Below are 20,726 nucleotides of genomic sequence, written 5' to 3' on the forward strand. Positions count from 1 at the left end.
CAGTTCAAGTGGTTTCCGACATCTAACCGCGAGACCAAGGCGGCCCTTGACCCTGGTCCGAGGCTCTGGTCTGATTCAAACAGAGGCATGAGGGAGTATCTGGGAACAAATTAGGCCACTCTTTGTGAGCCGACCAAAGAACATAGAGACTGGCAAAGGAATATGGCCTGGGTTAGAAACGTTGAAGCCTGGATATCATTGCGCTTGTCCTAAGCCAAAGTATATCATTGTAATCCCGAAACTGAAAACCCCCCCTCCCCGCTATACATGCAATTAGAAAGGGACAAAGCATTCCACAAAGTCGTTACGTCCACATCGACCGCAGAACCACCCACGCGCCAACAAGCCCCAGCACCGACGCGAGGAGCATCCCATTGCCCTCCCAGGTCAACCCTAGGAACGCCAGTGCACCAACAATAATCTCCTTCCGCCGCGCTGCGTCGCGCCGAGACTGCCAGCTGGGATCGATTGCAAATGGAGCCGCGACGCTCGCGTTGGTCATAAGATGCGACCCTGACGCGTTGCCAGGCGTCAGCGGCACGGACACTGCCAATGCGACAGGGCGGTGATCGGAGTGGGGGAACAGCGGCAGAGCGTCGTACACGCGGGGTTTGATGGTGACCTTGCCAGATCCAGCACCATCGGCCGGGGCCGCGGGGTCAAGATAGAGGATGCGATCGCACCAGCTCGGCCAGCGGTGGCTCGACCACTTCCACTCCACAGGGGCAGCGTCGGGGTTCGTGAGGGCGACGCGCGCGGCTGCTTGCGCGGCGCTGGAGTACTTGTAAGTCGGAGGGAAGTCGATCGGGGCTTCGGAGAGGCCGTGGAAGACCCGGCCATGCTGCATCTCGCGTCGCAGCTGATCATCTTGGAGGAGGTGGCAGTAGTGTGCCGAGCTGGTGCGAGGGGCATCACGCTGGGGGAACCGTGCCGCATCACCCTTGAGAGGACCGATGTTTGAGGTACGGTAGTTGAGATCGCCGGCGAGGAAGACATAGGAGTGGGACGCAAAGAGAGCCGTCTGGCTGCCCGCGGTGTGATGTGTCGCCTCGTGGTCCCTCAGCAGTGCAGTGCTCTCGTCGGGGGTTGAGCTTTGTCTCTCCAGAGCTTTGGGGAGCGCGGCATCGCCATGCGAGAAGACCAGCCGCTCGACGATACTCTGCCAATCCAGGTTCCGTTGCGCCAGTGCATTCTCCATTGGCGCCAGATGGGCCGCGACGAAAGTCAGGTCCACCGTCTTCGAGGGACGCTCGTCCACGACATACCCCAATCGTGCTCCGACCGCACCTTTATTTCCCATCTCCTGCATGCCGAACCCAACATGGGCCGTATCCACCCAGGCGATCTTGTCCGTGACATCGGCGCGCGCAAAGACCATCAGGCCCGTCATGCCCGTGTGGTCCTTGACTAGATTGACGTATGACTCATTCCATTGTTTGGCGGTGGCCTTCTTGACCGTATTGGTGAATGCGTCAAAGTATGGAAGGAGATAAGATCCGCCCAGAAACGAGTATGCGATGGGCGCCAGCTCTTGCAAGGAGAGCACGATTAGCTCCGGGGCATCGAGCTGTTGTTCGCTGGATGTGGAAAGCACATCGAAGAAGTGGTCTGCGAACAAGTCAACGTCAATCAAATTCCGCGCGCAATTGGCCGTCAGAATGTAAAGGTTGAGATCCTCCATTCTTGGGGCATCCGGAGGTGGTGGTAATGGGATCGAGATCCGGGGAATTGGAGGGGAAGAGCTGAGCGGTGACGTCGTGGAATGCGGAGCCACGTGCGTATCAGTGGAGCCTTCGATAAGGCGATACACACAATCCGAGCCGGACGGGCTAAAAAAATCTCCAGCTCTTTTCACAGAGATCAGTCGGAACCGACAAAAAAGAAATCTGCATCATCCGTGAATCGAACACGGGCCTCGTCGATGGCAACGACGAATTCTACCACTAGACCAATGATGCTAGTTGATGTAAAGAGGTGAAGAGCAATGTAATATGATCTTCTCTGGCAAATATCCAGTAGTGAAAATATATAGTATATCGTTATACCTGCGCCAGCGGAAGAACATTCATCTTCCTCCACTCAACCAGTGCAATGAAAGGTATCTAGCATGTTTAACGACACAGCTTTCTTTCTCTCATAGCTTCCCTCGCACCTGATCCGCTTCTTGGTGCGGCGCCTTCAATTCGACCAGCAACATGCCCTCTGCCACATCTTCCTCGTCATCTTCCATCTCATGCACCCAATGGACCACTCCCGCGCGCGGGCTTCGCACTTCTAGCTCCATCTTCATCTGCTTTACAAACGCCAACACCTGGTTCTCAGCCACGCGATCCCCCTCCGTAACCAGAATTTCCATCAATTTACCCGATAAGGGAAGGATGATGTGGCTGGGGTTATTTGGATCTCCTCGTCGATGTGACGAGGACATGAGTGCTGATGCCGCGGTGGAGGTCGTATCCAACTGCATACGATACGAGACGCCCGTCGTCGACGCTGGCGTAGTATACATGATTTCTGCCGCCAACGAAGTGGGGAACTCGTTCCGCAGGATGCGCGATAGCTTCAGATGGTGCACGATGGGGGCCGCACCGGCTGGCTTCCCGTTGTCGAGAGGTTGTAGCGTAATCGACCACGCGTCCCCTCGGCGGAATAAAAGGTTTGACGATGGCAGCCCACTTGACGGGATCGACTGAGGCGCCGAGCCGGCGGGTCCAGCTTGGCTCTGGAGACTGTGAGAGATGCGCTCACCCAGCTGGTGTACCTCTTTAAGTTGGTTGCCTAGCCATTGCGTGTCAATATGGCCTGTCATGAAATCGGGGTGCCCCACGATGCCCCGCAGTAGATTGATATTGGTCTTCACGCCGGCGATACGAGCGTCCGCCAGCACGCGCTGGGCTTTGCGAACCGTGGCGGCCCAGGAGGACGCCGTCACGATGATCTTGGCGAGAAGATTGTCGAAATTAGAGCCCACTATTAGCGGGGAGGCTCCGGTGCCATCGATGTTTGTGTCAACCCGGACCCCATGGCCGCTGGGAACGGTAAATTCGGTGACTTTGCCGATGCTTAATGCAAAGTTGTTGCCAGGATCCTCGGCGCAGAGTCGAAGCTGAATAGAGAAACTGTTTGCGGGAGGGAGCGCTGACGCGTTGACCTCTGACCCCAAACCAAGGTCCTGGAAGGACCAGCCTTGGGCGAGGAGGAGCTGTGTCTGAACTAGGTCAATGCCGCTGATAGATTCGGTGATCGTGTGTTCCACTTGCAGCCGCGGGTTGACCTCCAAGAAATAGAATTTCGACTTGCTTTCACTGACGAGAAACTCGAATGTTCCCAAAGACAGATAGCGAATCTCGCTAGCCATCTTCAAGGCCGAATCAATCACTCGGCCGATCAAGGCCCTGTCGTTCATCAATGCAGGTGCACATTCCACCACCTTCTGGAATCGTCGCTGCACGCTGCAATCCCTTTCCCACAGATGTCGTACTTGGCCCGTACCATCGCCGATGACTTGGATCTCAACATGATGGAATCCATCGACAGCAGCCTTTTCGACAAATACAGTGCGAGAGGGGGACTCGCCGATTGCCCGCTGAATACTGTTCTCTAGTTCACCTTCTTCCCGAACAAGACGAATGCCTCGTCCGCCCCCTCCATCAACCGCCTTAATCATCACCGGAAAGCCAACCTGCATCGCGAAGGAGTGCGCCTTTTCCACCTGAGATGTTGGCTGGCTCATGGCCTGCAAGACCGGAACGCCGCATTGCTGAGCTAACTGCTTTGCTTGTAGTTTGTCGCCCGTCCGCGCCAGGTTCTCTGGTCCTGGGCCGATTACCACAGCCCCAGCATCGGTCCACATACGGTGCGCGAACTCCGCGCTCTCGCTGAGGAAGCCATATCCTGGGTGCACCGCATCAATGGAGTGCCGTCGGGCAAGGTCCACAAGAAGTGAGATATCTAGATAGGATGCAGCTGAGGGAATTTCAATTGCGTGTTGCGGGTGCCCTAGATCACAGTGAGACCGGTCATCAGGTGTGTAAAGAGCGAATGTCTCGATAGACTCAGGTAATTCCCTGGCAGCATTGAATATGCGGACGGCGATTTCACCTCTGGAACGCCTGGTTAGTCTCTTGTTGGGGTATGTGGCCAGGGGAAAAGCTTGTACCTGTTGGCGACCAACAGCCGCTTAATCGAATGCGGGGACGACATGGGGGCGCGGGGAATCCGGGGAAAGACAAACAAGGATAAGAGCAAAGAGCACACAAGATGGGAATATGTCGCAAGGCAAATATAGGAGCAGAGACGTAGACAAGATCTTTAATTGGATGATGTTTGTCAATTAGTCCTGTTCGGCGGGTTTTGAATTATTCTCACAGCTTGACAGCGATCACCCTCGGTCCTCGGATGGTCCCATCGCCCCCTCACCAACCCCAATCCCTTCAAACTCGACTATCTTTCTAATCACCAAACTCCCTGTTAATAACCTGCGATAAAGAATTGACGCAATTCCAAACATCGGGACAATGGCAAAGAATAATACTGATGCTAAAGGCCCGCCTCAAAATGGCTCTGACCAAGTCGTCCAGCGCCTGCACCAGGTCTCGTCACATATCACTCCACCCACAGAGACACCCCAAACAAGCACAAAAAAGACCAAGTCTGCCGAAAATCGATTGCCCGCAGACCACTCCGATGTGCTGGGCCAAATAGCCAGCCTGCGTGCTATCGCCGCCAGCCCGGACCCCAACCACCGTGGGTACGTGCGCCAGAAGCAAGCCGGAAAGTTGTGGGTGCGCGAGCGCATCGAGCAGCTTCTTGACCCAGGCTCATTCACCGAGATTGGGTCCGTGTCAGGCACAGTGACTTGGAAGAAGACCGCGCCGAGGCGCGAGACGCCCGTATCGTTCGTGCCGAGTAACAATGTCCAGGGAACGGGCCTGCTTCGCGGCCGAAAGGTTCTGCTTACAGCAGATGACTTTAGTATCCGATCCGGACATGCGGATGGAGCGAGCTCGGGCAAGACTATCTATATGGAGAAATTGGCGATTGCATTGCGGCTGCCGGTGGTCAAGCTGGTTGATGGAAGCTCGGGAGGGGGCAGCGTGACCACGATTCGGAAGGAAGGCTGGAGCTATTTGCCACATGTGACGCCGTTTATGTCAGTCATTAAGCAGTTGAATATGGGGATTCCGAACCTAGGAGCGGTTGTTGGACCGGCTGTACGTTTGTGATGGTCTTTTTCAAGGCTATAGAGTCCTCGCTCTCTTCCGGGTCTATATCGGTGTATATATACTAATCTGATCTCTTTAGATTGGGCTCGGTGCTGCAAGAGTCGTCTCATGCCATTTTTCCGTCATGGCTGCTGACATCGGATCTCTTTTCAATGCTGGTCCCAAGGTTGTGGAGGGTGCGACTTTTGAAGAAGGACTAGACTTCCAGGACTTGGGCGGACCCATGGTGCACTGCACGAACGGCACGATCGACAACCTAGCAGCCAATGAGGCTGAATGTTTCGAACAAATACGCACTGTTCTGAGCTATTTGCCTAACTGTGGGAGCGAAGCTCCGCCGGTCGTCCCTTGCAATGATGCAGAGGACCGAGAGGATATCTCTCTCCGGAGCATCATCCCACGCCGGCAGGCGCGCATGTATAACCCGCGGACTATTATTGCTTCTGTTGTGGATCAAGGGTCTTGGTTCGAAATTGGTGCACTTTGGGGCCGGACTGCTATTGGCGGATTGGCACGTCTTGGTGGACGTCCTATCGGCGTGATTTCGCTTAATTGCGAAGTCAATGGCGGTGCCCTCGATGCAGCCGGCAGTCAAAAGCTTACTCGGCTGCTAAAGATGTGCGACGTGATGAATCTGCCAATTTTGCAGTTCCTTGACGTTCGTAAGTGTTGCTCTCATTATCTCATGCCATTTCTTTCCCTCTCACTTCCATTCTCTGTTCCTTATTTTAACAACATTCTTCAGCCGGGTATGCTATCGGCACCGTTGCAGAACGTACGGCAACTATGCGCTGGGGTGTTGAGCTAGCCAAAACATACTATACAACCACTGTTCCGATATTCAATGTAGTCACTCGCCGTGTGTACGGTGTTGCTGGAGGCATTATGATAGGAAGTCGAGACCCCGTGATGCAAGTCGCATGGCCCTCTGGTCAATGGGGCTCTCTACCGCTGGATGGCGGAATCGAAGTTGGCCACAGACATGAGCTACGGGAGGCCGAAAAAGTGGGCAAGAAAGAAGAGAGGTATAAAGAATTAGAAGAGGAGTATCTGCGACTTATGAATCCGGTGCGGACTGCGAACGCATTTGGCGTGGAGGAGATTATTGATCCAAAGGCCACGAGACAGGTTTGCTGTTCGTGGGCAGCGCATGTCTACGATGTGCTTATGCGGGAGAGACTGGCTGACAGGGCCTGTGGCAAGATACAGCCCTCGTTTGCTTAAGTATGGCTGGCTGTCTGCTGATAATCAATTTTTGATGCTGATACAATGTTTTTAAATAATATAAATATGGAGCTGAAAGTCATTCGGTGATTTCAATGTCTACCTTCAAGATGAAATCCATGAGTTGTGCCCGCAAATGTTGTCTCATGGTAGTATATATCAAAATTTTATAGCTGACTATTAGACAAAAATTTGAATTCTAAATCTTGCTTGCTACGTAGAGAAGGAATATTTGTCTTATTTATAGCCACTTGCCAAAAATATCGTCCTCCTAATTGTCTGCCTTGAGCACCGATCATGATTTTTAAGAAGATTCCTGATGGCTTGAGTTCGCGCGCCTTAAGCATAGATGGTATCCCCCTCTCCGTGTGTTTAAGGAAATAATGCTTGTGAAGAATTTCAAGCGAGGCGCAGATCTTATATTTTAGGTATATTTTTCTTTAACGTCACGGGAGATCCTCGGCTGGAGACATGATTGGCGTGATCGGGAGGCGGCGGATTATGTAACTGCACCGAGCGGAACAGGAATGATCATCGCCTACTATTAATCAAAGCCCAACTCCCCACTACACATATGATCATCAATACCCTAAACTCACGATGGTCTCTGTACAAATTTTAGATGGCGGCCTTGGCACGTCTCTCCAGGACCAGTACGGGGTGAAGTTTGATAGCACTACAACTCCACTCTGGTCCTCTCACATGCTCGTCTCCGACTCGGCCACGCTGCAAGCCTGCCAGCAGGACTTCGGCACTGCAGGTGTGGATGTGCTTCTCACAGCGACCTATCAAGTCTCGTCCGAGGGCTTTGCGCGCACAAAGACCACGGAGTTTCCCAATGGCATCCCAGTTACTGCCATGGGCAAGTACCTGCAGATTGCAGTGGACGTCGCAGAGCGAGCCAAGGTCCGCGATAGTGCCAAGATCGCGCTGAGCCTGGGTCCCTATGGGGCGTGCATGATCCCCGGACAGGAGTACAGCGGGGCTTATGATACCGCACATGAAAGCGAGGAGTCTCTGTACCAGTGGCATCTGGAGCGGCTGCGGCTTTTCCTGGCCGCGGACGGGAACTTGCTTAGTCGGGTACAGTATGTTGCGTTCGAGACGCTGCCTCGGCTTGACGAAATTCGTGCCGTGAGGAGGGCCATCCATGATTCGGGAATCACGACGCCGTTTTGGATTGCTTGTGTGTTCCCTCGCGAGGATGACCTCTTGCCGGATGGTAGTTCAATCGAACAGGTAGTCCAGGCTGCCATCACGCCTATGGAGAATGGGCGTACTCCGTGGGGTATTGGGATGAATTGTACCAAGCTCCATAAGCTCTCGGGACTGATCAGCAACTTTGGTACCTGTGTTAATGAGGCAGTGACCTCTGGTCAGGTCGCTATAGTCCCGAGTCTAGTTCTGTACCCGGATGGTACAAACGGCGAGGTTTACAACACCACGACGCAGACATGGGAGAAGCCGGATGATTTCAACAAAAGCGGCAACAGAGACACGGTACGTATGAGTAGTCTTGTTGCGGGTTTCCATAATTCAATATGATCATGCTGACCGTGAATCAGCGCTCGTGGGAAATTCAACTGGCTCAGATTGTCAATGATGCCAGTAAAAACGGCCCCTTCGAATCCTTTTTAGTGGGCGGATGTTGCAAGGCATCTCATCGCGATATTGGCAACCTTCGACAACAGTTTTCAACCCAGTGATATTTTCACTTTATCAAAATATTTCTTGACTACGCAACAACTGGATGAAAAAAAAAACACAGGCAATACCAATATATATCTATATATACACCCAGGATGGCTTGGAGCCATCATATGCAAGATGCAAGATGCTATTATATACAAATTCAACAAGAATCTAGATGAGCCAGTCAATGAATTTGCCCCAAAGCGTGTTGTGTGGGTTCTTGTGAGGCATAATTTCGCCATCCTGAAGACGGCCAGACCAAAGATCGATCGTGGCAGCGCGTTCAAACTTAAAAAGAAATGTTAGCAGAAATCAAGAGGTGTTATTTAATCATGGGAAACTAACCTTGGTTCGGTGCCAGAGCTTCCAGCCTATGATCGGCACAATGAAGATAGGAATGCCGACGTACGATGCGACAAAGTCTGAAGCGCTCCAATTCCCCTTCAAAAAGACAGGGAAACCTGCAACAAGGGTGATGATGGTGGAGCCAATGAATCCAACCCAAGCAGCATATGGCTGGAATGGCGCCTTCCAGGGAAGCGAGTCTCGAGAAACACCCTGTGCTTTCATGGCGGCATGGAAGCGAATGTAGCAGAAGGACAAGGTGGCCCACGCAATCAATCCAGCGACAGTGCTTAGATTGAGAAGCCATGTAAAGGCCTGAGAAGCACCGCCTGATCCAAGACCTGCAACGTGTTAGCTAAGCGAATTCCAACTTGTGAAATGCGGACGGGTGGAAGACATGATTCAACGTACTCAGATACGCCAGGGGTCCAAACAGCCAGGAGGCGATGACGGCAACATAGGGCACTCCTTTCTTATCCACACGGCCGAAGATCTGAGGCAATTGGCGATCTGTTGTCATGGCCACAATCATGCGGGATCCAACCCAGCAATAGGAGTTACCGGCTGACCAAGCAGCAACGAGGATACAAGCGTTGACAATAGATGGAAGAGCGCTGATGCCGGCTTCCTTGATGGCGATGACGAAGGGCGAGCTATTGGCATTATCGGAACCGGAGACGAGGGCGCTGTTTCTAGGATCGACAATGATGCCGATGAGGAGGGCGCCAAGGATATAAAAGAATCCAATGCGGTAGGTGACACGGCGGGCGGCCTTGGGGATGGCACGGTGCGGATCGACGGACTCGGCGGCGGTGATGACGACGGTCTCGACACCGATGAAGCTGAAGGAGGCATTCACGAAGGAGGACAAGAAACCGAGGAAATGGCCGGTAGGCCCTGTGATGCCGTTATAGTTCGTCCATGGGCCGGGGTCATGCCAGAAACGGAAGCCGATGGTCTCATGATTCGGACCGCCGCCTGCGGTGATGACAATGGACACAATAACCAAGCCCAAGAAACACAGAATCTTGATGGCACCTCCGATGACCTCAGTTTCGCCGTAGAATCGCACGCTCATCAGGTTGATGATCAGGATCAGGACCAAACCAACCGTGATGACCACGGCTGGCGTGAGAGCTGTCCAATATGAAACGATCACCGCAGCGGCTGAAACTTCAGAGGCAATTGCGATGGTATAGCAGTATCCGTACGAGATGGCTAGCGAGAAACCGACAGCCGGGTCGATGAACCGTGTGGCCCAGTGCGGAAACGAGCCCGCAGTAGGCAGCAGTGTCGCCAGCTCGGCGATGCTCTGCATCACACACCACAACACCGCGCCGACGATAATATACGCCAGCAGCAGACCCGCGGGCCCAGCTTTGGCGTAGGCTGAGCCCGTCCCGACGAACAGACCGGTGCCGATGCCACTGCAGAAGCCGATCATGGTGACCTGGTAGTTCCGCAGGCGGCGCTGGGTAGCACCACGACCGCCGACATTGATCTGCAGCTCGTCCTTGGGATTGGCATCATACTCGTTGAGGGCCGCGACATCGGGCTGAGTGGACTTTTCCGCCGCCATGGCTGGTAAAGTATGTCGAAGGGGAGATCTGGTGATCGGAGGGAGCTGAGCCGAGTCACCTAGTTATCTTTCCCCATGTACCGATCTGTTAAGACGAAAGATTTCTTGACGCGACCCATGTGGGAACAACCACTTTTATCGTGATTTGCCTTCCGAAACCTTTAAGCACGTCAATCACGACTTCCAGTGCTCGGGTTTGCACCGTGGAATGGTCCCACACATCGGAGACTGATTGGATCAATGGGGACTCAAATCTCCACTTCTCGGAGAAAGGCAAGTCAATTTTTCTTGGGTGAACAAGCTTTTCTGGAGGCAAAGGGGCGACATCGGCCCGAATTGGTAGAGTCCCCAGCCACTCAGTGTTGTACTTTTTTTGGGCTGACTGGCGGAGTTGGAGATCTCGGTCTGTCGGTCTCCCAGGTTCATGCGGGGTTGCTCGTGTGCTTTGATGGAAGATTCTCGGAGCATTGTCGAGATGGTGGGTTAGATGATGTTTCAATTTTCACTAGCGTGAGCAAAATCCACAGAGTTTGCAGAGTTGGCTTTCAATTCGTTGATTCGTTGATTCGTCGATTATTTCGCCGCCCCGGGTTAAACTATAGCCCCATCTATCGCCCCGCCAAGCGTTCTCCCCCTCCGCCCCCCAATTGAAATATGAGGTTGGCCACAGGCCGAGGCTGGAGCTTCTTGGCCGTTGGAAACTTCCGGTTGGGAATCTGGAGACCCCGTGGAGCCCGTAGAAGGAGTAGAGAGTAAGTAGAGAGTAAGGAGTGCCTGTAGGTAGTGTGGGTAGTAGGATTATGTTGCGTGACTCCTTCCGAAAAATAAGATACTGTTTTGAGCATAGTTGGAGACCCTGGTCAATAAAGAGAAAAAGAAATAGATTGTGGCATAAGTCATCTTCCGTAAGTTTAGCATCAACCTGCAGGTTCCTAGTGCAGAAAATCTGAATTCGTATACAGGAAAGAAAAACCGATCACGTATAATTATGGCTCTTCTCTTTACTACACACGTGATTGGCATAAAAAAGAACTGTCTCGGTGGGTGCATAACTCTTCCGTCCAGGCCCATTTCATAAAACAATGACCGTGGAAATGCCAAGAGCCCAATCCTACTAGAGCAGGTCTAGCGGCGATCCCACGCATTTCAGGCCTTCTAATGGATAGAAGAGCTGGAGGACGAGTCAGTGCCGACCCAAGCTTGTTTTCATGACCCCCCATAAACCAATAAACACCAATAATTGTATCAATGGTGCCGATCAATCGCCAATGGCGGGTAGAACTCAAAACAAATTACATCAGCTCATACTTTAAGTTTCCCCCCGTTTCAGGCGCGCCCTTTTTTTCTCATAAAGAATGTTATATACATTTCTTCCCCCTGCGCAACCTCACGGCACGCCATCAACGTGCGCTTGAAGGGCATTGGCGAATCTACCGCGTTGCGCTCGCCTGATCCGTTTGAATCGGCGCGATTAAGCTTAAGCTTATGTCCGAACCCGCCCGAGACGAGGCCCTCAATGGCGGCTCGCCGACCACAAGCACGGAGCAGTCCTTCGTGCCGGCTAAGGAGTCGCCGGCCTCTAAGAGACGAAAGCTGCCCGGATGGCTGGATCATTTCAATGCACGCGACCTTAAAGTGTATTTCCGATGCTCGGTCGCCGCATGGGTCGCATCGCTGTTGATCTTCATCGGCCCGTCGCTGCGCACAATCGGGACGGCCACCTTCTTTGCGACGTGAGTGTCCCTTTCCCGAAAAAGATGGCAGCAACACATCATCTAATCGGGTCAACAGGCTGGTGCTGTTCATGGTGCCTCCGACAGGTATCGTCTTTATCTTCTTCCTCGGAATGCTGACCCTTATCTTTGGGATGGCCTTGGGCTGGGCCTGGGGTGTCATTGCCATGAAGGCAGCCCTGGCAGCCCGACCTGCGGCAGACACCCAGGCCAAACTCCAGGCACTAGGCCAGCGAGCCTACAGTATCTCGAATTCCACGGGTCAGTCCCTTGCGACCGTTGAACAAGTGCTCGTCTACGAGGGCTTTATGCTGGATGCTCGTGTAACGGCTGTTTACTTTTGTCTCATTTGCTTTTTGATCTATTTACTCGTAAGATTCCGCTGGCTCGCCCCGTAATTCCTAATGGAGAACTACGTGGACTGACCCATCCAGGCTCGCGTACGGGCTAAGAATCCCAAATTCGCCTTGATGCAGATTTTCGGCACCATCATCCTGGACCTCTTCTTGACCATCGGACCGCTGCTTCCATCTTTCAATGGAACCATGCCCAAGGTGTTGATCGAGCCGGCAGCGATCGGAATAGGTATTGGGCTGGCTTGCCAGATCTTGTTCTTTCCGACATCGACGTCGCACGTCGTGCTCGACGGCATGGAAGGAGTGGTGCGACTACTTAAGGGCCCCTTGGACGCGACAGTGGCGAGTTTGATCGCGAATGAGCCCCTGGAACTAAAGGACCTCAACAAATTGAAACTCAAAACGATCGGCGCCTACAAGAAAATTGAACCGGCGCTTGGCTTTTTACAGTTGGACTTTTCAATTTGTCGGTGGAATGCAGACGACGTCAAAAGCCTGAAGGAACCCATTCGCCAAGCTTCGCTCAGTACCTTGTCCCTGCTTGATTTCCACATTTCCCGTGTCGGAGGACAACAGAAACTCGAAAAATTACACGCTCTCACTGCAAGTAGTGAACAGATTTTGACCGCGGAAATCGACGAAAAGAAGCGCCCTCGAGAGGTCGGTATGCGCCAACTGATGGAGAGTGTGCGCATGATTGAAGCTTTGAAAAGCCCCGAACACGATACTACTCGATTAGAAACGATAGAAGCCCTTCGAGAGCCCTGCAAGAAAATCCTGCCAGCCTGCCAGGACGCGAGCATACTTGTCGCTGACTGTATTCATGCTATCAATTCGACTCGCTGGTTTGGTCGTTCATCGAAGGAACAGCTGACTGAGCTTGGTGAACGTAGCCAGACTGCCTTGGAGACGCTCCAAGGTCTGCGGGCTACATTTGCCTCGGAAACAACTGAGCGACTGATTCATGTCAATGAACACATTTTTGACGAGTCCGGCAAATTGAAGGATATCGACGACTCTACAATGCACAAGCTGCGCGGGATTACATTCGGCATGGTTTTTGAGGAACAGGTACTGGGTGTCGCAGACTCCTGGAAAACAGTTCTTGCTCAAGTTGCCGCCCTTATGAAAGAACGCCAGTCGGTCCGACTTTGGTTTCCTCGCGGACTGCGGTATGCATTCGATTGGGTGCTCCACAGGAGTGCTGTCGCGCCTGTCATTGCAGCTCAGTCTCCTGAAGTTGATCCAGACATGGTGGAGGCACAGTCTAAGGCAGCACAACAGAGTCTTCGCATCAGTCGGGGATATCGAGTCAAAAAGCGCAGCGGCCTGGGACGGATTCTTCTTGCCTCTTACCATTCGCTTATTAGCGCCGGGGGCATGTATGCCTTGCGTTTGGTAATTGTGACCGTCGCTCTGGCCATTCCTGCAGTTATTCCTTCTAGCGCTGGCTTTTATTATCGAGAGAAGGGACTGTGGGCTTTGATAATGGGCCAAACCACAATAGTGGTATACATGTCGGATTTTACACTCTCGATTGTCTCCCGCGCCGTGGGAACAGTTGTTGGCGGTGTTGCTGGCTTGGTCGCCTGGTATATTGGATCAGGTAATGGACCTGGCAATCCCTATGGCCTGGCGGCCATCATGGCTGTTGTCATTCTTCTTCTCATGTGGGGCCGTGTCTTTGCTCCCCCTGCATTGCTGCAGGCTACGATGATGGGCGGCGCAACTTGCATTCTGGTAATTGGATATAGCTATGACGATACGTGAGTTGATCTACATTGAATATACGCAGGATGGAACTAACGGACAGCGTATAGACACATTCCATCCTATGGAAATCCCGGGGAAGGATATAGCGTTTTCTGGCGACGACTCGTGCTGGTGTTGGTAGGATCTGCAGCAGCTCTTGTTGTTCAGATATTCCCTCGGCCTCCATCCGCCGCACGCCATATCTGTAAATCTTTGTCAAACTCTATCCGATCTCTCTCAGATCATTACGCATTGCTTTTAACCTGTTGGGGCCAGCCCGGCCGAGATGAAGGTCTGGTGGCCGAGCAGCTTGCCCTTGACCTTGCCGAAATCCTCACCGCGCTTGACGGGCCCGTGGCCTTGCTTCGTCTTGAGTTTTCCAGCTCACCTTTTGATAGTAATACTCTGACACAAGTCAAGTCTCTCTGCCAAGAGCTCAATCAGAACATTGGCCGCTTGCTGTATCTGTCAGCATCCTTACCCGAGGATCTCCAACACAGACTTGCAAGCCGGGCCGGGCTTCTTGATCACAGAAACATCGGTGATGTCATGGCAGTTCTGGGTATTGTGGAACAGGCTTTGAAGACCGGAGATCCCCTACCCGAAGTTCTTCCAACGCCTCTGCTGAAGCGTTGTTTCGAGTTTTGGCAGGCTCACCAAGTTGAAATTTCTCTCAGTAAGGATCTGATTCGCGATGAGAATTACCGCCGCTTCTGCGTCGCTGTGAGCTCTTATTTGAAGTTTTTGGGCGCGGTGGATGACCTGGTGCTTGTGATGAAGGGTACACTTGGCGAATCACATATCGTGAGCCGAGAACTGGTGAATGATTTAAATGTATGATATTACAAGGAGTACAAATAATACCCCAATATTTGGAATATATCAAGCCCATTAAGGGAGGGAATACTGTATCCGTCAACGAATAGAGGCCGGCATAGGCGCATTAATCTTGAGAGGAAGTCTTCTAGAATGGAAGGAAAGGCTTTCCCAAGAGAATGAAGTTGTGTAGACATAATCAAAGTAGAGTGATTTTGTTATAGATTTTATGCGTTCTTTCCCCTTTTTTTCTACCTGGGAATAGAGAAGCTGATTCCTTGCGAGAAAGTATGAGGGATTGGATAGCGAGGGAAATACCAAAATCAACAGGATAATATCAACCGGATAATGATAGATCATGAACGGAAGTGGCATTTTTTGATTCTATTCTTTTAGCAGAGACTGTGATTTCTCAGTCTAGACATGTGCAATGTTGGACTTTCGTACAACTTTGCCGGCCTGGATGGCAGCAACCTGAACGACACTAACGTCCTCGGGAAGAGAAAATTTGGTCTCGAATCCCTTCTTATCAATTTGTCCCAATGACTTAAGAGAATTGCTACTTTTTCCGGCATAGACCTGGTACTTGTCGACATCAGTAGCTCCATTCCAGCTGACGTAACCGCGCAAGCGCGACGAGCTACCTGCACATTGACTCAGGTTGTCTTCCGCAAGGGCCGTGGTTACTACCAGGCTTGGCCGAGTGGAGGGTGTAGCATGCCACTCTTGTTTGTATACGCGGTAACTCTGGCCCAAGTCATAGCCTGCAAATTGGGCTGACCAGCGAACATCGCCTGATGGCCCGTATTCTTTGATGTATGGCTCATCACCATAGCCCATAAGCGTATTGCCGTTAGGCAGCGAAAAGAAGGAGCCCTCAGCAGCGGACGAAACAGGATATAGGTGGTCATAGAAGTCGGTGACGAGCACTGGGGGGTTCTTCAGGCTTGGGGGAAGCGTAAGAAGGAAAGTGAGGCCCTTAGAAGGCACAGTACTTGTAGCTGTGTCGAGATTGTTGGCGAAATAGCTCAGCTGTGCTTGTGTGGAGGAGACACTATGAATTCGTGCCATATGTTGCCAGGACTGGTTTAAGAATATGAGTCAGTTCACAAAGATACTATCCCGAATGGTGATAAGCCTCACAAATGTTCCATTTGCTGGGAGACTGCCAAAATCTCCGCCGTTCTCTCCATCAATGGACCAAACCACCGATCCCTCACGGTCCACTAGGAACGTTCGCCATAAATGGCGTGAATTGACCAGGTAGTAGTCGCCCCATTTCTGAATGGAGTTCATGTGGAACCAATCGAAAGGGTCGGTCTGGTCTGATCCCGTATATGCTTCATGAGTCTCATTGATAGCCACATGAGCCAACGGGCTCCAAATAAACACTGGCTCGTTGGTCTCTAGATCCAACTCGACGACAATCGAGTCATATACCCATCCGTCCTTAGGGCCACCCAACGACGTTAGGTCTGCTTGGGTGGTGTTGTACGCCGTCAATAGAATGGTATTGTCCTCTGTGATGAAGGATTCATGCACGTCGGCATCACAATCTGTAGTGGTTCCGGTCGGCATCGTGAGATTCAATTGCAAACAAACTGACTTTATCAATCGGTACTCGTCATTATAAATGCGCACTTCACCCCAGCCTCGTCCTGCATCTGCGCCATATGCGGCCTTACCCGTGCCTACCCAGAAGGTGATTACAGATTGGTCTCCCCAGTACTGCTGTCGGAAGTTGGACGAGTCACCCTCCGGGCCACTCCAGACCAATTCGTTGTCATCCGTTAAAATGAAGGGAGACACCTGTTTCACGCCGCTTCCAGAGTCATTCTCCTGACCGATGAAGAGCAATCCAGAAGCTAAATCTGCACCTGTACGGTTTATCGACATATAAGGCGGCGTCACATTGGTCGACTGGTATGTTTGCCAGGGCCAAATGTCACTGCTAGCATTCTGGACGATCTGACGATTATTGATAGCGCATAGGGAAAACTCGCTCCGTTTGGTGCCAATAGTACCGGCCAGTGTGGGCCTGGGAACTGCCAGAGCTCCCAAGGCGAGAGCAGATAACCAGTGGTGCATTGGAATGGACTGAAGAGCTCAAGGTAGTGATCTTGCTTGAACCTACATTTTGAAACATGACACCGACCTTTTTATAGTACTCTTGACTCTGCTGTATGCTGGCGACCGTAGGTCAGAAAGTCCATATTTTAATTATCCAACGTATAAGCGAGACAAGCTAGAGATGTTGTCATTGCTGTTACTGATTTCGCCATTAAATATACAGCCGTTTACTGGCACAGCCCTGACATAGGCCGGCGGGATCTTTTAGTTGTCTCCAATCACAATTCAATTCATAGATGTGCTACGGAAGTTCCTGCATAGTGGAATGCTTCTGGGAACGAGCGGCCCTGATACAAATGAAGCTATTATTGCGTGCTCAGCAGAAGTCATGGCGCGATGAAATGAGATCAAGCTTAGTCTCGGCAAAGCTTGTCAAATGGTCGAAGATCGGCAGTTGAAGATCCACCCAAGGATACAAGGACCAAAGCAAACGGCCATTCACTTTTCCTGTGTCAAGGTTTTTATCATAAAAATAGATATTTCATCAAAAAGTACTCAAATAGTAATATAAAAGCTATACAACGAAAAAACGGGTCGAGCCCCTCAACTGCATTTAGGCCTGACGGCTCGAGGTTCGGCTTGACCTAATTTAGGAAAAAGCCGAGTATTATGTACTCCGCAGAGGCGGCAATGCTGCTTTAACTACTATAGTATTGTTAAAGTGGGGTACGCAACCTGGGGAATAAAACCATAACGTCACGCACGTAATATCGGAGATTCAACCCCGGCTGCAGATTAGATATTGGGTGCCAAGGCTGGCTGCTTAACTAGATCGGTGGCAGTTAGAAAAGAGAATCTTCACTATGGAATATACAAGTCTTTGAATCGAACACTCAGCCCTCCTTTTTTATCAACTCTTGTGAGAAATTCTTTCCGATCAATTATCATGCCTTGAAATACACATTATAGAATATGTGTATTTCTTTCACGTCTATCAGATCCCACAGATTGGAAAAGAAGTGTTGAGAAGTAGATCACTAGCTGGCCTGCATGCCTGACTACTAAAACTCGCTCAGCTTATTTAGCCTCCCTTTTTAGCGGACAATTCATCAACCTTACGAATGTAACCATCATCGCCCCCCGAACAAGGAACCAGTATAGATCTATCCAGTCTGGCTACCTACTCTTGATCTTTAAGACCTGGTTCCCGATGTGCGACCTCATTGTTTGATAAGAATGCATGAATCGATAACTAAATGTGACAAAGAAGCTATGCCTAGTATAACGGGTATTGATTCGCAAAATCTATTGATCGCCAGCTTATAATAGGCCAAATGGGGTGTGTATAAAGCTCCGATGGCGTTGCTCATAACAGGGGGTAAAAGGGGGCTAGCTTCAACCCGCTCACTCCTCTTTATAATTGACTAACTTCCTTTTCTATGCGGATCAAAGCTATGGCTCAAGTATCAGAACATCAAAAATATGCCAATGCAGAACATCTCTACTCTCCGTTCACTGAAATGTCTTCGTCTCATTTCGCGGGCCACTTACATGAGTGGGTTCAACACGCCGTGTGGTCTCTAATCCATCCTTGTCAAGTAAAGTAAACATCTCTATGTCAACTGATGCATAACCCGTAAGTACAGATGCCTTGCCTCAAACCCGAAAGGGGGCATGCGGGGACAAATGCTGTTGCTAAGCAGAAATGTTCCTATTACGTGACAAAAAGGCATTGCGGCCCGCAAACATTGCCGCCCCACGGAACTCGCCGCCCCTTCTCCGCACGCGATTTCTCCTCACGAACTTTTCTCCTCATCTGAAATAGCGCTAGCGCAGGGCCTTTTTCTTCATGTCTTTTCATGCTTCTTCTTTTCCACATGGTGGACTGAAAACTATATTCTGACACCTGGAATCACACCGCCTGTCTGGCCATTTTTTGGATGCCGCCTTCGCGTCTTTCTCGCCTCCCGCGGTGGATCAGCCACTGGCTAGGCTATCGTGGCGAGGCTCCAAAGCCACTCCCAACGTGGCAGGTAGCCGCATGGTCCTTCATTACAGCGTTTTGTGGCCTCTCAGTGGTCCAGGCAATCTTTAACTATTCATCTTACTTTACTACACGCCATGTGCCGGGCATCATCGCTTCATACGTAAGTCTCTGCATAGACACTACCTGCATGTCTCTTATGGCGAAATGTTGGAATATCTTGAATATCTTGATGGCTGATTTGAATGACTTGAGCTCAATAGGGAGCGTCTGCAGTTCTATGTTTCGGAGCAATTGAAAGCCCGCTCGCCCAACCTCGCGCTTTGATATTCGGGCATTTCTTCAGCGCGTTGGTTGGTATATGTGTGACGAAGCTATTCAGTCTGATGCCTGATCAGGCTCGATTTGAATCGCTACGCTGGCTGGCAGCCTCACTATCGACTGCTATCGCCATCGTGGTCATGCAACTTACCGGGACTACGCACCCCCCAGCTGGAGCGACCGCTTTGCTACCAGCTACAAATGATGAAGTCTGGGAGCTTTCGTGGTACTACCTCCCCGTAGTTCTGCTTTCATCCACGATGCTTGTGTGCTGTGCTCTGCTTCTGAATAATGTCAGTCGACGATACCCAGTTTTTTGGATTGCGCCTCCTGTGCCACCCAAGCTAGCACCTGAACCCGCCCCCACCGCGCCTCTCACGGCGGAGACGTCGTCAGAGAAGCTACCGAAAGATTCGGTATAAAAAAGTATATTTATAATATTGAATGTGAGATTTAATATATTTTGGAGTTAATCAAATATCGTGTGCATGATCCCAATTTACCTCTGGGTGCGGAAGGTACGACGCTCTTTGAGCCGGGTTTAAAGATTTCAGGCTCTTCACTCGTTGAGAGATTGCATAGATTCATCTCTGTCGAAGGGTCTAGATAAATTGCTCATGCCAAGGAAATATAATCCATAAGTTGTTGGTAGTGTATATAACCTTTTGATGAATTCACACATCTCCATTCATCGTTTTCGCCTAGAATATCTATAGATCTATTATTATTCTGTTGTGATCTTGGTAACCAAAGGAAGTTGAATTGTGGTAAAGATGAAATTCCATTTTGGTGAGAGGTACGAGATAAGCTAAGCTATGGAGGTGGCGTAATCAAATGATAACCGATCTGCAAGGATGCTTCGTTTTTAATCCTGCACTCTGATTGGCACAATAGGCAACTATGCTTATTTTACCGCCATCAGGCTTCCCTCTAACTGATATTGCTGATCGTAAACCAAGAGGAAACTAGCAGAGCATCTGCGAAGATGCTATCCAAATCGTCAAAATAGTCGATGAGCAGGGAATAATCAATTCAGATACAATGACAAAGAAATTTATTGCGCATGAAAACAGGGATACAAAGAACGAATACAAATTGACCATGACATAGATTGGATTACAAAAGAGTACAGTGAGGGACGACAATGACTGGGATGGATGGAGGTCGATCGAGGAGGAAGGGGTAGGAATTGATCATATCATGCAGAAGCATTCGAAAACTTTGATCGCCAATCTGATTTGTACAAAGAGCTAGATAATCGGTGCAGAATAAACGCATAAGTTGAGCACATATCTAGAATGAGGTCAAGCACAGCCGCTTACTAGAAGGGAGGCTGTTTTCGAAACTTTGATAGAGGCACAAAATTGTAGTATCACACAGCTAGGTTGGACGCTATGTATTGAGAAACAAGAAATAGGCATATCATTTGACTTCAGGTATGTTTTGTGTGATTTATCTTGGAGCAACAAGATAGATCGATTGCTTTCCCCGCACATGCTCTGAGGCTATTTATATGTCCCGTGCCTGAGCTCTTGTAGCGACTGAGCACTTGCAACCAGAAAGGTCAGTAAATGCCCCGAATAAACACGCACTAATATCTTGTCACTGCAATTCACTCAGCTCAGCAAA

The 20,726-nt window shown here is 50.7% G+C and overlaps 8 protein-coding genes across 8 annotated transcripts; 4 read left to right on the plus strand and 4 right to left on the minus strand.

The window, feature by feature from the left end:
* Positions 1-304: 304 nt before the first annotated feature.
* N7462_003368 (putative inositol 5-phosphatase) lies at positions 305-1,681 on the minus strand (the record flags this gene model as incomplete). The annotated part of the gene is made up of 1 exon (XM_057075094.1): positions 305-1,681. The coding sequence occupies one exon, from the start codon at positions 1,679-1,681 to the stop codon at positions 305-307; it is 1,377 nt and encodes a 458-aa protein (XP_056934599.1).
* Positions 1,682-2,134: 453 nt separating this feature from the next.
* Positions 2,135-4,203, minus strand: N7462_003369 (putative pyruvate carboxylase; the record flags this gene model as incomplete). Its single annotated transcript, XM_057075095.1, has 2 exons — positions 2,135-4,103; positions 4,160-4,203. The coding sequence occupies 2 exons, from the start codon at positions 4,201-4,203 to the stop codon at positions 2,135-2,137; spliced, it is 2,013 nt and encodes a 670-aa protein (XP_056934600.1).
* A 314-nt stretch (positions 4,204-4,517) lies between these two features.
* Positions 4,518-6,449, plus strand: N7462_003370 (uncharacterized protein; the record flags this gene model as incomplete). Its single annotated transcript, XM_057075096.1, has 3 exons — positions 4,518-5,213; positions 5,305-5,887; positions 5,971-6,449. The coding sequence occupies 3 exons, from the start codon at positions 4,518-4,520 to the stop codon at positions 6,447-6,449; spliced, it is 1,758 nt and encodes a 585-aa protein (XP_056934601.1).
* Positions 6,450-7,049: 600 nt separating this feature from the next.
* On the plus strand, positions 7,050-8,155 carry N7462_003371 (homocysteine S-methyltransferase family protein; the record flags this gene model as incomplete). The annotated part of the gene is made up of 2 exons (XM_057075097.1): positions 7,050-7,949; positions 8,015-8,155. 2 exons carry the CDS (start codon positions 7,050-7,052, stop codon positions 8,153-8,155), a joined length of 1,041 nt encoding a protein of 346 aa, XP_056934602.1.
* Positions 8,156-8,312: 157 nt separating this feature from the next.
* Positions 8,313-10,065, minus strand: N7462_003372 (putative amino acid permease; the record flags this gene model as incomplete). Its single annotated transcript, XM_057075098.1, has 3 exons — positions 8,313-8,429; positions 8,487-8,827; positions 8,898-10,065. The coding sequence occupies 3 exons, from the start codon at positions 10,063-10,065 to the stop codon at positions 8,313-8,315; spliced, it is 1,626 nt and encodes a 541-aa protein (XP_056934603.1).
* A 1,485-nt stretch (positions 10,066-11,550) lies between these two features.
* Positions 11,551-14,746, plus strand: N7462_003373 (uncharacterized protein; the record flags this gene model as incomplete). Its single annotated transcript, XM_057075099.1, has 4 exons — positions 11,551-11,798; positions 11,857-12,169; positions 12,233-13,920; positions 13,975-14,746. The coding sequence occupies 4 exons, from the start codon at positions 11,551-11,553 to the stop codon at positions 14,744-14,746; spliced, it is 3,021 nt and encodes a 1,006-aa protein (XP_056934604.1).
* Positions 14,747-15,139: 393 nt separating this feature from the next.
* N7462_003374 (arylsulfotransferase family protein) lies at positions 15,140-16,810 on the minus strand (the record flags this gene model as incomplete). The annotated part of the gene is made up of 2 exons (XM_057075100.1): positions 15,140-15,805; positions 15,866-16,810. The coding sequence occupies 2 exons, from the start codon at positions 16,808-16,810 to the stop codon at positions 15,140-15,142; spliced, it is 1,611 nt and encodes a 536-aa protein (XP_056934605.1).
* Positions 16,811-18,732: 1,922 nt separating this feature from the next.
* N7462_003375 (HPP family protein) lies at positions 18,733-19,519 on the plus strand (the record flags this gene model as incomplete). The annotated part of the gene is made up of 2 exons (XM_057075101.1): positions 18,733-18,939; positions 19,040-19,519. The coding sequence occupies 2 exons, from the start codon at positions 18,733-18,735 to the stop codon at positions 19,517-19,519; spliced, it is 687 nt and encodes a 228-aa protein (XP_056934606.1).
* Between the last annotated feature and the right edge of the window lie 1,207 nt (positions 19,520-20,726).

This window comes from Penicillium macrosclerotiorum (genome assembly GCF_028827735.1).
Source record: "Penicillium macrosclerotiorum strain IBT 26536 chromosome Unknown utg000003l_segment0_segment0, whole genome shotgun sequence".
NCBI classification, from domain to species: domain Eukaryota; kingdom Fungi; phylum Ascomycota; class Eurotiomycetes; order Eurotiales; family Aspergillaceae; genus Penicillium; species Penicillium macrosclerotiorum.